Genomic DNA, 16,339 nt, shown 5'->3' with positions numbered 1-16,339 from the left:
TTAACAAAACTTTAGTCGTGGCAAAAACTTATTTGAAAACCAGTGATTTGAGATAGTGGGTAATAGACTGAGAAGGAGTTGGAACATAGTTTTGTTGTGCTTGAGAGGCAGCTGTTGATAGGAGACTGGAAAAGGAGGATATGTTGCTTAGGGTTGATGCGTCTGAGAGGTCAGCACATGGTTTATATTTGGAGTTATGTATGTGTGAGAATGTCCAAAAAGAGAGTTGCTTTCCTTAGTGATTTTGTATCTGCCTAGAAATAGTTATATAATTTGTAGCATCAATATTTTTTTCCATCTGGTAGGTGTAACTATTATATGTAATTTACACTGGTGAAATTTGGAACTGAGTATTCATCACTGAATATTCCTCTGAACTTCCTGGGTGTCTTCCTTCTAAACTGGAAGCTTTTGCTTGTTTATTGAACACTGATAGGCAAAAGTATAGTTATCTGGTGATTGTAGTAACTAACCCCTCTTCCAAGAAGACATCTCCATTACCTGAACTTTTACACATAAGTTTATGTTGTTAAGTAAATAAGCAAGCTTCTTAAAAAGTAAAAATATTGATCTACCTATAACATACTGAGTAACTTCAACTTTCATTAAAATTGAATGAAGGCTGAATGACCACTTCTGGGGTTATAAATACTAAACCCAGTAAGTGGAGTAGATATAATTATATGGAAAACTCTACTAAAAATAAGTGTCTGTCTAACCAGGATCAAGATTTAGAGGTTTAACTAGGGAGAACTTTCCCTGAAATCACTGAAGGACTGTTTGTATGACTTAGAAAAGTAAGGGTGAGAAAGTTTCAGGTTTTGTAAGAAATGAAGAGCAACTATTTGCAGTAATTGTACTACCAAGTACCTTAGATATATGATTTCTTGTCATAACAAGGAGTTTTAGCAAAATCCAAGCTATAGTTGCAAATTCGTACTTCAGATAAGCAATGGATAGAAGCAAATCTAATTTTGCCTAGAAAGCATGACTATTTTGAAGGCCTGAGTTTTGGTGTCCATAAATAATTCTAGAAATCTGTCTCTCTTACACTTGGCTTTGAAAAGTGTAAAGTTGGAATATGTATTTTGGACTACAACAAAGAGGTTTCATTTCATTTCATTTGACAGCAGCTGGTTATTGATTATTGAATCACAATCTTCAGCATCTCATTCCAACTATAGCAAGTCAAACCAGTTGAAAAAAAATCTAAAGCAAATTGAAAAAAAGAAAATAGACAAAGATCTTGGAATATAAGAAATGTTTCATTTCTGAACTTGAACGTCTTGGCATGTAGCAAGTTTATCTGCCTAAGGTTGCTAAAGGTGACCTGGAAAGGGTGTTTTTTTTTTTTTAATTGGGTTTCTGCCATTTTATTTTGTTTTTGTTTGCTTCTTTGACATATAAAGAATGCCTGAAAGACTCTCTCTTTTTTTTTGGGGGGGGGGGGGCTCTGTATCTGCTTAATTTGTTTTCACCTTTGAAGGTTTTTTACACTAGAAAAACATATATCCAACCCTTATTCTCTGGTTTGCTAAAACACCTCTGTACATCTGGGGGTATAGTCTGAAGGTACTTCTGTGGCAGCAAAACTGATTTTAACCCTGCTGCAGTAGTTCACTGCCTAATCAGCTGTGCTTATGTAACTGATCCATGGGTCACACTGATGGAATTGATCTGGTTTTACACCACAGTTTTTCAAAGGATTACATTGGTGCAACTGAGGAGCAGAGACCTGGAAAGGGGGATGGGAGAGAATTTCTTTAATGGTGTTTGCTGTCAGAGATAATGTGACATTGAAGTAATGTCTCAGTGATACTTACTTGCCTGTTCTAAAAGTTTTCTTATGAAGCAATGCTGAATGCTTAAAAATACTTCCTTTTGGCAAAATGTCATTGAAATTAAAGCTTAAGAACAAGTAAAAATTTTCAACTTCCTGGTTATAATTCCCTTCCTTTAATTGCTTTACTTCCATTTTCTTGACTTTTTTATGATGTACTGACTTTGATATTTCTCCCTCAGCTGCTAGAATAGCTAGGACTAGAGTTTTTATTAGTAAAAGAAGAGGGGGGATAAAAAGAAAAACAAGCAGAAAATTAAAATTTTAAGAAGGTTTTTTAAATAAAAATTTCAGGCGTCCTTTATATATCATAAAGAAACAGAAAAGGGGGCACAAGCCCAATTTTTTTTCTTTGCAGGTCACCTTTAATGAAAATGAACTGCTTCAAACTCCAAGTGACAACAAGAGGGGTCTACAACCCTTGAGTTGTAACTTCCTTTCTCAGAAGATATTTGCTTTGAGAGGCAACATGATCTAGAAGAATAAGCACAGCGTTGGGAATCTGGAACTGCTATGTTCAAATTCCGGTTCTGTCAGTAACTTGTTATGTGGCCTAAGGCAAGTCAGTTCACCTCTTTTCCCCTAATTTTCCTCATTTTCTTGAAGGGGGAAACTGGAACACAGTTCTAAATATATATTAGCTATCTGTATAGGATATAAATATTCACTTCCTCTTCAGCTGTATTTATCTTTTGAGGGTGGGGGAGTTGCACTTTTTAGATGAAACTTTCTTCTTGTTGCTCCTACCAGCATATTTCTATCAATGGGATCTGCAGGATATACAGATCTTCAGACATCTTGAGGCTTATGTTAGCAGCAACGCTAGATGTTGATAGAAATAGATGGTAGTTTTCAGACGTGTATCTGCATAAACATGTTCCTTATTGTTACTACCAAAATATGACTACAGAGGTATTGTAAGAAGGCGTTAAAAAGGAAATGCTATGAATATGTAAAGTGGTGTTGTCTATCATTCATGGTTTTCAACCTATTTTTCAAATTGTGGGTCCATAGAAATTTTCTTGTGGAGATACAGACTCTGTGCAGTGAGGTTTTGGTATGTTTTCAGGTATGTTTTCCTTAATTACTTTTTTCTGGACATTTTGAGTATAGTCCAAAGAGACCGAGAAGTTAACAGGCCACAGTTAGAAAGTTACTGTGCATTGGCTGAAGACCTCTGTTCTAGATGTGCTTACCTATAAGCTTAACTGAAATGCTGTCCGTCTTAAGTTGTGATGCAAAGATTCTTGAGAACCCTGCTGCTTAATGCTGCTTGTATTTCTTGAAACTCTAAGCAGGTGAATGGAATCTAAAATTAAAGCTTCTGGGTAAACTGAGAAAGGCTTCTAAAACTGGAGTAGCATCGATCCCATTCTTTCTTTAGTAAATATTTCACAAGAGCATGTTGTATATAGTAAACAGTATGTGGCTTCTAAGTGTGCAGTATCAGACAGAAAGTAATGGTTTGACCTTTATCGTGTCAGTTAGTTTTATGTCAGTTTTAGAGTAACACTGAGTAAATGACTACTTTATTTAAAAAGTATCGTTCAGTTACTTTTATGTAGTTATTTGCAGTGTTCTTGTACTTCAGTTTTGCCTTCTCATTTCATTGTTTTCAGAAAACTGTAAAAGTGCACTGATAATATATGAGCAATAGCTTGCATGTCTATTCCATATTTATTTTGATCGCTACCTTTTCTTCTTCGTGCCAGGTTTGCACAAGTTGTGAAGACAACGCAGAAGCTCATGGTTTTTGTGTGGAATGTGTAGAATGGTTGTGCAAAACCTGCATCAGAGCTCACCAGAGGGTTAAGTTCACAAAGGACCATACTGTACGACAGAAAGAGGAAGTATCTCCAGGTAACATGTTTTATTTATTGTTTCACAAAGAATGTGTGTCCACATTGGAAAAATTTATTAAATCACTGCATTTCTTTAAAATGAAGTTCAAAATTTCTATTCCTTAATTCTAGTAAATGTAAAAGGACAGATTCATTATACTATAACTCCCTTGGTGTGTATGAATTAGTTAGTGGAACGATTTTATTTTCTGGTTGGTAATAGATGTGGTTTAGTAGTTTCCTGCTCCCAGTTACTTATTTCTACTCCATTGCTGAAGGTTGCAACCATCTGAAGTGATTCCAGTGTTTGTTCTTCTGCTATCCATTTAAGTGGATCTCTGAAATGATCCACCTAAAAAAAGAAAAAAAAACTTATTTAAGCAAATCATTTAATGAATCTGATTTAGAATATAGCCACTGAAAAGGTTGAATTTGTCCTAGTTGGGGGTATGATAGCCGTGAAGGGAAGAGGTTTTTCTATCAGATGTGCTACCAGTAGCATAATGGTGAGAAACTCTACAGGCTAGCATTTGATACAATTTTTACACTAATGTGTCTTAAACCAATAAATACACATATAGATTTGATGTTTCACATGGAATGATTGGAAATTATTATCCAGGCTTTATAGATCAGCTGCAGAAAAGCGGTTCTTCATGCATTTGGCTGCTGTATTTTTCTAGAGCTCTGACAAATAGTAACATGAACTTATTGCTATATGTCACAGTAAAAGGAGCACTAATAGACTATATTCTTTCACTACTCTGTTAATAAGGACATGTCGTGTTAGCAGTAAAGCATGCCAGAATATAAATTTCTGACCAAGTATATATATTTTAAATTTAACATTTTTTGCTTTAGAAATTAATGGAGCATCATAAATTATGAAAAGCTTTTCTCAATAGAATCATAGGATAATTCAGGTTAGTACGAACCTCAGGAGGTCATCTAGTCCAACCTCCTGCTTAGAGCAGAATCAGCTATGAGATCAGACCAGGTTGCTCAGGGCTTTATCTATTTGAGTCTTGAGAATCAACAAGGATGGAGATTGCACAGCCTCTCTACCAGTATGTTCCACTGCTTGACTATCCTCATGGTGAAGAGGTTTTCCTTATATTCAGTGAGAACCTCTCTTATTTCAATTTATGCCCATTGTTTCTTGTCTTCGAGCAACACTGTAGAACAATGATAAGCATCATAGGATGACGATAAACATTCCACCATTTTTCATAAGTCCGTTGGCCTTGCTTGGTTTATCTTGTAAAAAGACATGATGGAATGAATATATATTTATCTAGTCCTGTGAATTTTATATATGATGTGGGCTATCACTTCTATAATCATTATTGCTCAAAGGGTGATTTCTAATATGATACTTTGAAGATAAAAGCTATATTCTGTATTTCACTTTCAGATGGGGTGAGTCAAAAGTGAGTACTGAGCATACATGGAAGTGACAAAAGTAATGTGTAACTGTTGTTTAGCATGGTTTCGTAAGGAAACAAAGTTGATACAAATGCTTCTTGTGTATTCAGTTCTCCTGAAAAAGTTCTAGACTTTTTCCATGAAAGAAGGTGTTAGCTCCATGCTTGGTCAAGAATGAGAGATTATAATTTATTTAATAATTGTATACATCTGTTATATTCTTGATTAGGTGACTTGATACATTCTTTTACCATCTAGGTGAGGAATATGGTAAGGAAAAACATGAGAATGTAAAGCTTTAGCAATTTCAAGAGACTGCGCTGGACAATTTCAAAGGCTGACATCTTCCTTTTTTCAACAGAGGCAGTTGGTGTGACCAGTCAGCGACCTGTGTTTTGTCCTTACCACAAAAAGGAGCAGTTGAAGCTCTATTGCGAAACCTGTGACAAGTTGACCTGCCGAGATTGCCAGTTACTAGAACACAAAGAGCACAGGTATCAAAACAAAATATACATCTTGTGCAACTCATTGTAATAACTTGTCTGGACATTGATTGTAGTTTTAGACATATGTGATACAGTTGGGTGACCGTCACAGAAAAAAGTGCAAAATTAAATTTTCTGCTTAGAAATGAAGCCCAAGAGTAAGAAGAGATTGTGTCTGGAAAAATCTTGCTGAAGAGTCTGTGATAGCTGGGAATAAAATCTGATTCTTCCAGCTTTTAATCTCGTGACTTGACCACAAGACCTTTCTTTATTGGCAGTTTGTTTGGATGGAATTCATTGCTATGCAGCTCTTCAGAGTCTCGTTAGAAAGCACGTTAGAAAGGGGTTATATTATGTAACTGTACGTTTATATGTAACTTCTCCCTGTTGTCCTTCAGCAAGATGATTATGTAAGAGAATATTACCAAACAAATTCAGAAGGGAACAAATGGACAATTTCTCTGTGAAGAACCCTTTCAAAGGAAGAGTAAACCTAAAATTTGACTGTGCTGTACTTTGAGAACACTATCTGTAACACTCAGATCTTCGAATTGCTTTTATTTGATCATCTTCTACTGGCCATGGAAGCTGAAAAGTAGGATTATGTACAACTTCTGAGTACGGAACAGTAATCTTACTGGATAATGCATACAGTAATGGACTGGGGCAGATGTATTATTAGGTTTCACAGAATCACAGAATGGTTGAGGTTGGAAGGGACCTCCGGAGATCATCTAGTCCAACCCCCCTGCTCAAGCAGGGTCACCCAGAGCACATTGCACAGGATTGCATCCAGGAGGGTTTTGAATATCTCCAGAGGAGACTCCACAGCCTCTCTGGGCGACCTGTTCCAGTGCTCTGTCACCCTCACAGTGGAGAAGTTTTTTCTCATATTCAGATGGAACTTCCTGTGTTTCAGTTTGTGCCCATTGCCTCTTGTCCTGTTGCTGGGCACCACTGAAAAGAGTCTGGCCCCATCCTCTTGAGACCCTCCCTTTAGATATTTGTATACATTGATAAGATCCCCTCTCAGTCTTCTCTTCTCCAAGCTAAACAGTCCCCGCTCCCTCAGCCTTTCCTCCTAGGAGAGATGTTCCAGTCCCTTAATCATCTTAGTAGCCCTTTGCTGGACTCAGTCCAGTAGCTGCATTCTCTCTTGTACTGGGGAGCCCAGAACTGGACCCAGTAGTCCAGGTGTGGCCTCACCAGGTCTGAGTAGAGGGGGAGGATCACCTCCCTCGACCTGCTGGAAATGTTCTTGCTAGTGCACCCCAGGATACCGTTGGTGGTCTTGGCCACAAAGGCACATTGCTGGCCCATGGTCAATGTGCTGTCCACCAGGACTCCCAGGTCCTTCTCTGCAGAGCTGCTTTCCAGCAGCTCAGCCCGCAGCCTGTCCTGCTGCAGGGCCTTATTCCTCCCTCGATGCAGGACCCTGCAATTGCCTTTGTTGAACTTCAGGAGGTTCCTGCCTGCTCATCTCGCCAGCCCCTCTGACCGGCAGCACGGCCCTCTGCTGCATCAGCCACTCCTCCCCGGTTTGTATCATCAGCAAACTTGCCGAGGAGGCACTCTGTCCCTTCAGCCAGGTCGCTGATGAAGAAGTTGAGCAAGACTGGACCCAGGACTGACCCCTGGCGCGGCGACGCTAGCTACAGGCCTCCACCTAGACTCTCCACATCAGTGGAGCACAACCCTCTGAGCTCTGCCATTCAGCCAGTTCTCAATCCACCTCACTGTCCACTCATCTACCCCACACTTCCTGAGCTTACCTATGAGGATGTTATGGGAGACAGTGTTGAAAGCCTTGCTGAAGTCAAGGTAGACAACATCCACTGCTCTCCCCTCATCTACCCAGCCAGTCATTCCATCATAGAAGGCTATCATAACATTAATATGCTCCCTGTTCCTGGTGCAACCACCCAGTGAACTTGCCTGCCTGACCAGGCAGACAAGCCTGGTGGAGAAAATAGGTGGAAAAGTGTTGGTCACTGTTGCTCCTTGAAAGAGGCTAAGCCTTGATCTTGCTGAGTTGCAGTGTTCCCTTCTATTCACCTTCTTTTAGGATTTATATCCCTTTCAGAATGTGCTACCTTTTCTCCCCCTTCAAATTGTTGATGATTTCAGTTTCTTGATTTAAAATGTTGCTGACTTCTGCTAACTCAGTGATTTCACTTCTTTGTTCAGTTTCTACATCCTTATCTTGCATGAAGTATTAGCTGACCTGCTCTTTCACTTACAGACTAATGGCTATAGCACAGCATTAATTTTTCCTTCAGTAAAATTGGGCAACGGTCACACAGTATCCTTTCACATTTATGAAAAACATAATTCTCAAAATATAGAATCAAAATTACAGGAAATATACTATAGCTATAATATGTCAGCGTTTGCTGACGGTACTTCCATGATGACATTTACATTTTGGACTTGAGCAGCATATTTTTCTTCAGGTAAAGAAGTTTTTTGTAAGGCATTCTGCTTTTTGTTAAGTATATAACACATTTTTCATGTGTAAATACTCACTGGTTATTTACCACAGGTACCAGTTTATAGAAGAAGCTTTTCAGAACCAGAAAGTGATCATTGAGACACTGATCACCAAATTAATGGAGAAGACTAAATACATAAAATATACAGGGAAGCAGATTCAAAATAGGTATGTATCAGATTTTGAGATAATACTGACATAGGTGGCATTTTTATGTATATTGTAATTTACTAAAATGTTCAGATTAGTGGATTTTGTACCTCTCTCATTTAATACTTCCAGAAGGAGCATTTCTAAAATGTTTTAGAACTTCTAAAGTTTTCTGTTTGTCATAGTGACTGTTACCTGTTCAGTGTGCTTGGTTTTGTTACACAACTGTTCTGTTTAGCTTGTGGACTTAATGGGCAGCAATAGCTTGAGCTCAACAAAAACAACCTGAAAAAAACAAGACTGTAGAAGGCAGACATATTCTTCCCCACCACCACCACCACACTTATTTTCTTAGTGTATATCCATCTTAGCAAGTGAAAGGTTATGACTCATGCTTTCATAATGTATATGACAGATATATTTGTAGACTTACGTAATAATTTTATGCTTGGGGCTTTAACCACCCTGTATTACAACCCTAGGAGTAAATAAATCTGGAAAATGCATACTGCAGTAGGTCCTTGTAAATGCTCCTACAGTGAATTTTAAAGGCAATACCCAGAAAGGTTCAGCACAGTTTACTGGCTCCTGGATGCTGAGTGCAGCTTGAAGTCTTGCTCTCTCTTTACATGCCTTTGCTCAAGGATGGTGGAGATGGAAGAAAGAGGAGACGCTCTTTTCTTCTTTTGTTGCATCTAGGTGGTTGTGCTCTCCCTGCCTTTTAGCAGTAGCGGTTTTCATAACATGGAGTTATGCTTCCCTAGTACCAGTTTGAGAACCAAGTGCCAAGCAAATTCTTTTAATGGTATATTATTGAAATCTTTTAAAGTAAAAACAACTCTATTGTTGTTTTGTTTCTGGAGTGCCATTCTACCTTAGATGGAAAATAGAGTTAAACTGTTGTGATTTCCTTAGTCTGTTCCAAAAATGTGTGACACAATTAAAAATCCAAAATTTCAGTAACAATGAGCATTTAATTTTTGTCAGTGATGGGTGTCAATAATTCTACAGGCTTATGTCATTAGAATTTTCCACCGATAAATTAATTTTATCTTAAGTAGACAGTTAGACAGTCACCAGTGCTTGCTGTTTCTGCATTTCTCAGTAATTTTCCTGATTAAGAACACCTGATAGCATATGTATTAATCAGTGCATATGACAAAGAAATATTGTAGTCTGGGCAGCAGGAGAGAGTTTTTAAACTATTTGGAGGGTGGGTTTTTGACCTTAAGAATGAATTTTCTGTACTGTTTACTTGCAGAATCCTTGAAGTGAATCAGAATCAAAAGCAGGTGGAGCAGGATATTAAAGTTGCCATATTTACACTGATGGTAGAAATAAACAAAAAGGGAAAAGCTCTGCTGCATCAGTTGGAGGTAAATTCATTTATATCATAAGAAAAAAAGTCAATCAATGTTTTGCAGATTCAGATTAAAATAAAATAAATTTGTAGCATTAGACACCCGTGTGTGTCCCATTATAATTCCAAAGCAGAGAAGTGTTTCACACAAAAGCCATTTGGGCAAGTATTCTGAATTCTCATCTGTATTCCCTTTTTGTGGATCAGAGCTGTATCCAAGTCTAGCTTCTATTTCCATGCTTTTCTAAGTCATAATTCTATGTATCATGCATGAAAAGTCTTTCAATCAGATTTTTAAGTGTCATAAATTCAGCAATCCAATAGCGTATCAAAGGACAGAATTGTCTAGGATGGAGACCTAGAAAAATATTATCTCCAAGTGTGTTTTTAAAAAAAAAGTGTGTATCGAGAGGCATATATGTATAAAAATGTGTTTCATAAAAGTCAACGGGAATCTGTGCACACAAAACGCTGATATCTTGAAAACATATACTGACTTCTGTTGGATAGCTGCAGTCTAGAAAAAAAAACTTTTTAGAAGAACACAGTGAAACCATTTGATCTTTGTGGATTACCAAAGAGAAAGCTAATGAATTTTAACTGTAAATTGAACTCTTTCACTGGAACTGCTTTTCCACTTGCAGACTCTGGCAAAAGAACATCGGATGAAACTTCTGCAGCAACAGCAGGAAGTGGCAGGTCTCTCTAAACAGCTGGAACATGTCATGAATTTTTCCAAATGGGCAGTTTCCAGTGGAAGCAGCACAGCACTGCTGTACAGCAAACGCTTGGTAAAGTTAGGAAGATACCTCTCAGGTTACTTAGGGATTATTGTTAAGGCAGATATTTTTGCCTGTGACACCAGGAAATTAAGCTTGCTGATGACCTTCTACTAATTGGAAGATCTGTTTAATTTTTCATGTTTTTCTCTCAAAAACATAAATACAGAATGTTTCTAATAATTTAGCAATCTGGTCCTGATTCTGTCCTGTTATCCCAACATAGAATTGTTGTAGGTCTACAGAAGTAGGGATAATCCCTTTTTCTGGAGGAGCATGAAGCATTGGGTAAAGTTGTTATGTGTATCCTACATCATTAGTATGGTTCTTTTCACTGCCTTTTACGGCTTTTGAGTTCAGAGAGAGAAGGTATTTATATATCCTACAAAGTCTGATATCCAGCATTTTAATGTAGAATTAATGTGTTGCCTTGTTCTAGCAGACTAACATTCCATTAAAAGGCTTCAAAATTTATTTTTGTTTTTTTTTTACCGGTAAAAATGAAGCTGAGGCTTTTGCTTGTCCGTACAAACAGTTAGGAAGCTAAATATTTCAGTGCTAAATTGGTACTTATGATGTAAGTGCACATGGTGTCACTAAATTAACTGATTGTGATGAACAGAAATCCTAAAAAAACAAACAAACAAACAAACAAAAAAGATAGGTTAACTCTGATTTATCCAGAGGTTACTGGATTGTACTAGCCTGACAAAGGAAATCTGTGATAATATTGAGGGAGATGCTAGATCTTCTATTTTCAGTTCCTATGATTGGATTACAAGATTTTTTTTCTTTATTTTCTCATTGCTTAGTTGAGAATCTGCTGTATTTTTTCATTTGTTTATTTTGTTCGGATAGCCATTAAAATGCTGCAGGCTATAAGACATAGTGGAATATTATTCAGTTTTCTCAGTTTACTTCAAGTGGTTAAATTCACTGGGCCTACCCTGCACTGCCTCACCAAGTACTATTTTTTAAAATTAAATAGGGAAAAGGGACATCAAACTGAGTCCTGTTGTCTATAACTGCATAGTGTTGCCACAAAGACTTTTGGTATATGAATAAGCAAATATGTTATGTTGTAAGCATTTTTGTCTTACAAACATCATACACTCTAAGAAAAAGTGCAGCTAGCCCATAAAATCTTAGCAAATGAGAGAGATTTTCAAAAAAACAGGTGAGATTTAGGCTCCTATTTTTTTGCTGAAGGACAGTGTTATTTTGGAGTTGAGTAGCCAGCCTGTCCTTGGACATCTAAAAAAAACTCTTTGGGAAGAGTAACACAAGTGTGAGGCTTGTGCTCTGGGGTATCCAACCATATAAAACAGGAGGGAGAAGTACCCAGCGTGTTTATTCTTCTGTTATGCTGTTGGGGAGAATGGTTCAGATTCACGGCTCTGACCCCGTAAGAAAAACTCTTGTTTTGTTCCTATTCTAGATTACATATCGCCTACGATATCTTCTCCGAGCAAGGTGTGATGCTTCACCAGTGACTAACAATACCATCCAGTTTCACTGTGATCCTAGCTTCTGGGCTCAAAATATTTTCAATCTAGGTATGATGTGGTGTTATTATCCCTTTGGAGCCTTGATCCTATTTTAGAAGCAACTTTCTTTTTGTGAGGATGAGTAGCCTCCCCACTTCTTCTTCTTATTGTTGTTGTTGTTGAATATTTTGTTTACTTAAAAAAAACCCAAACCTTTAATCCTCTATAAGTGCACTATATGGAAAAAGCATTATTTGTTAATACTCTATCGCAAGTATTCATAAACTTGCCTTGCTTGAATGCCACTTGTGATGGCTTCTGATACGAGGAACACAGTCCATAATCCTACTGTGTGTACTAACCAAGGATTCCAGCCCTCAGTCTCATTCTGCATCTTCCAGCCTGTTCTCTTACTTCAATCTCATCTTCCCAAACTGGAGCCCATAGCAGTAGCTTAACATGTTTAAGAATCTCTGTTTGTTCACTTCTCATGCTGAACAATAAGCCTGGGAGAATTGAGATGATGAAAAAGGGAGAACTCCAAAGAAAAGTAGATTAGCATAGAAAATAGCACTACTTTTAGAAACTTAGGTTTGACGGTTGTCTGTTAGTTCCACTTTCCTGATTTGCTGGAAAGGACTTTAGGAGAACCCGTTTTTAACAGAATTGCAAACACAGTTCATCTTCATGACCCTAATACCTTCTAGGAAGGTTTTGCTTTTGTCTCCAAACCAGTGTTTCTTTTCTCTTCCAGCTATAAGTAACTGGGGTTTTATGACACTTGTGAATCCCAGAACCTGGGAGCTTTGCAGGTAGCCTGTTTGCATGATTGCCTAGAAGCCTATGAGTTTAGTGGAGATAAGTATCATAGGAACTCATCTGCTTAGGAGCAGGAATTGGACCTTAGAGGTCTTTTTAGGATTTTGACTATTTAGCATTCTTACTTTCTCTCCACTGTTAGCTTGATGGGCGTTTTTTTGTTGTTGTTGTTTTTCTGTCATGTGTAGAATGTCTTTGGCAGATACCCATGGGACCTTTTCTGCCTTTCATCAGGAAGTGCAGTCAGCTCCACAAATGTAAAGAGAGGTGCAAATATACATTTCTCTGTAAAGGCAGAGAAAGGAAGTGTTATGGCAGCACTTTAAGGCTAACAGGTTCCTCCTTTATCTTTGATTTTCTTTGGGAAAAGAACCAAAGTGAATCTCTGTTTCCAGACATGAGCTATCAAGCCATGTGGTGATGACTATGTGAATTGTTGCTAAATTGAGATGTGTGGGGTTTTTTTGGGGGGAGCTTTTTGTGCAGATTTGCCTAGAAACTAAAAGGCTTAAAAGGGGGTGTTATCAGGTAATGAGAGATTGGTAGGATTTTTTGTCTTGATGCTTCGTATATTTAATATTTTTGTTAATGTCTCTGCCATGGTAGTCACCTGGTATCACAATTAAGGCAGTTTTCTGCCCTGCTCTGCACCACAATATGCTAGCTGGCCTGTACTTTTTTCTGTGTCAGACACCCTATGAATACCTTTTTTCCTGTGAGTTCATCACCAGAAATAGAATGGTGCTACTTGCATAGCTTCTCTGATCTTGGGATGAAAAAGAGGAGATATAAAATTCAAGTTGCACTTTCCTTCCTCTTCTGGTAATCTCTCAAAAGATGTTCCAGGCTAGATTGCACAAGGTCCACAGGGATTTATGGATTTGGGGAGAGAGTTGGAGGAGGCTGATGTCAGGTTCTGCTGTGACAGGGATTCTCAAACTGTCTTGTGCTGCAGCCACCTCATGAGGTGAACTCTGCTTGGAAGAGGCCTACCTCTCTGGGAGACCATGGGAGTGAAATGTTTACGCCCCAGTTTTGTATTGAGAAGCTATAGTGCAGCCTTCCACAGATCATTACAAGTTTCAAACTTTCAGTCTCAGAATTATCCCCTTCAGTTTGTATGCAGTTGTACTAAAGTCAGTCTTTAAATTGGGGTTGTTATTTCTCCTTAATGGTTAGCCCCCTCGTGCATTTAGATAAAATCATGACTTTCCCCACTTCACTCTTTGCTTTGAATAAGCTAAGCTTCTTTTTGTCTTTTTTGTAAAATGAGCTTGCCATTCCCTTGAATCTAAATCAAACTCTGTTCCAGTTGGAATGCATCTTTCTTGAGTGAAGTAACCAGAATGCTACATGAGAGCGCTGTATAACCACGCTATATCTCTTTGCATAAAATTGCACACAAACATCAGTGTCTAGTCAAGGTTCCCTCTAAATCAGTGAAGAGAGAGAGAATACGTCTCTTGGACATGCTTATCACATCCTAGAATTGGTGATGTGTAGCAACTGATGACATTATTTGAGTACTTCATGATGCTGATTCAGAGACAAAAAAAGGATCACAATACCATTAAGTATTATGATACAGTTAAATCTTTTGATCAGAGAGTTGGGTCAGGATGCTCTCCTTTCATTAAAATTTCACTCACCTGCCTTTCAGAGAGACAGGGCATCTTCCTAGGAGAGTCTATCTCAGAGGAGTTTGCAGCACAAGACAGTTTGTCAGTATCTCCTTTTTCTCCATTATAAAATACAATCAAGCTTTTGCAGGCAGGCAAAGTAAATGGACTCCTCTATCTCATGCTTACCCATCCTTTACATTACAATAATGAACAGTGACCTCATGGTATCAAAGGAACTAATTTTGAGAAATTGCATTTCTCCTAATTGCAATATTTTAGCATTCATTTTATTTATTTTGTTTAAACCAGGTTCTCTGGTAATTGAGGATAAAGAAACCCCACCACATATGCCCAAGAGCCCTGTGATGGAAACAAATTTACAGCCACCAAGCAGTTTACCGTCAAACCAGCTGTCTAAGTTCCCAACACAGATAAGCTTAGCTCAGCTCCGACTGCAGCACATGCAGCAACAGGTCATGGCTCAGAGACAGCAAGCTCAGCGTAGAGCAGGTCCAGTAGGTTTATCAAATCCAAGAATGCCAGGAACCCTGCAGCAACCTCCTGCTTCTCATCAGGTAAGTTTTGAATATTCCAGAGAAGACTTTTCTCCACCTAACTGAAGAAGAGGAAAGTAAGCTCTAGAAATGTAATTTCACATAGCACACTTCTTTAGCACATGGGTATTCAAAAGGGTTAGGAAGCATTTTCTTTACTGAGAATTGAATGGGCATTTTAAACGTGTCTGGCAGAATATGTAGTAGCACTCAGCCTATTATTGCTCAACAAAAAAAATCATTAGTATCAGCCTGTATGAAGTGCAGTTGCTGAGCTGCATATTCCATATTTTTGTCAGATGGTTGTAAAGTGAACCTCTTACTAATTTTTTCAAGACTTTTTTGCATGGAGCTGTGGTTCTTATAACTTTCAAAGTTGTAAATACTCTCACTAGCTTTTTTGTATCTTCATTTATTATAAATAATTCATAACCATCTACTAGATTTTATTTTTAACATTAATTTTCAATATGTGTTCTGTGATCACTCAAATAGATGGTGTGGTACTGTTTGTTTACATGTAATTTGTTATGTATTTCAGAAGTTTAAAAGGGCCACTCAGTAAAAATTTCTGGAACGTTGAATAGATATCAGACAGCTAACTTACAGAATTGTTTCCTTTCGTACAGCCACCTCCACGCTTGATTCATTTTCAGAATCATAGCCCCAAGTCCAATGGGTCACCTCTTCCTGCACAACAGATGAGATTTCCCTCAAACCAGAACATACCAAAGCAAGCCATGAAGCCCAACCCATTGCAGATGGCATTCTTGGCACAGCAAGCTATAAAACAGGTAGGGTGTCTTTCCCTTTTCACTCACCATGTGAAAATAAAATATCAAATGTGCCTTGTGTCATCTTACTTTTCATTATGTTTCTAGTGTGCTTTACAATTAGAACAGAGACTGCTTTCTTATCTGTGACAAGATACCCACAGTTTTCTTAATGAGATAACTGTCACATTTCTTTCATTCTGTGTTCTAGTAGCTGAAATATTATGGAAATGAACCACTGTGTGTGATATGTAGGTGTTTCGTTCTGTTGCTTTGCTGTCACTATGGCTTCTGGCCACTTATGCAAAACCTAACACGAGCATGGTCTGCACACTACAATCAATAGATAGAATAGAAAATCTCACCATTTAGTCTAATGCTAGTGACTTCACAAGTAACTAGATAAAAGCTTGACTAAAAGCTATAGCTGCCACCATTCTCTGGAGTTTGCCAAATCTGAACTCTTACAGATGAGGAGAGGAAAGAAATTCCACAATTGTGGGACCTCTGCTGAGTGAGAGTGATCAATACCCAGCTGATCAGCAGTTGAATTGGGGTAAGAGCAAACACTTCAGATATTTTCTGGCTGTTCAGCAAGGCAAACCTTATTAAAATACGTATCAACACAAGATGTTAGGTATGCGGAAGAAAAGAGATGGTCTTATCACCAGAGGTGTGGGGGGAGAATCAAATGAACTTCATCTGTGACCTGA

At 38.1% G+C, this 16,339-nt stretch overlaps 1 protein-coding gene across 6 annotated transcripts in view; it reads left to right on the top strand.

Moving 5' to 3' along the window:
* The window catches only part of TRIM24 (tripartite motif containing 24), a 69,659-nt gene that overhangs the window by 35,724 nt on the left and 17,596 nt on the right, over nt 1-16,339 (top strand). For 5 of the 6 annotated variants that reach the window (XR_003256359.1, XM_026083868.1, XM_026083869.1 and 2 more), the window contains exons 3-10: nt 3,553-3,700; nt 5,468-5,600; nt 8,134-8,250; nt 9,494-9,608; nt 10,237-10,383; nt 11,810-11,927; nt 14,609-14,874; nt 15,483-15,647. Coding sequence is in view for 5 of the 6 variants with exons in the window: in XM_026083868.1 (XP_025939653.1) it covers nt 3,553-3,700; nt 5,468-5,600; nt 8,134-8,250; nt 9,494-9,608; nt 10,237-10,383; nt 11,810-11,927; nt 14,609-14,874; nt 15,483-15,647 (1,209 nt within the window). In the remaining variant the exon portion in view is untranslated. Of the gene's footprint in view, nt 1-2,198; nt 2,399-3,552; nt 3,701-5,467; nt 5,601-8,133; nt 8,251-9,493; nt 9,609-10,236; nt 10,384-11,809; nt 11,928-14,608; nt 14,875-15,482; nt 15,648-16,339 lie in introns of all 6 variants that reach the window. The other variant, XM_026083872.1, reaches the window with a different exon arrangement.

The sequence above is a fragment of the Apteryx rowi genome, unplaced genomic scaffold (genome assembly GCF_003343035.1).
Source record: "Apteryx rowi isolate R43461 unplaced genomic scaffold, aptRow1 scaffold_62, whole genome shotgun sequence".
Classification (NCBI taxonomy): domain Eukaryota; kingdom Metazoa; phylum Chordata; class Aves; order Apterygiformes; family Apterygidae; genus Apteryx; species Apteryx rowi.
The sequence above is the reverse complement of the archived record's forward strand: the minus strand, read 5'-3'. Positions and strand labels throughout refer to the sequence as shown.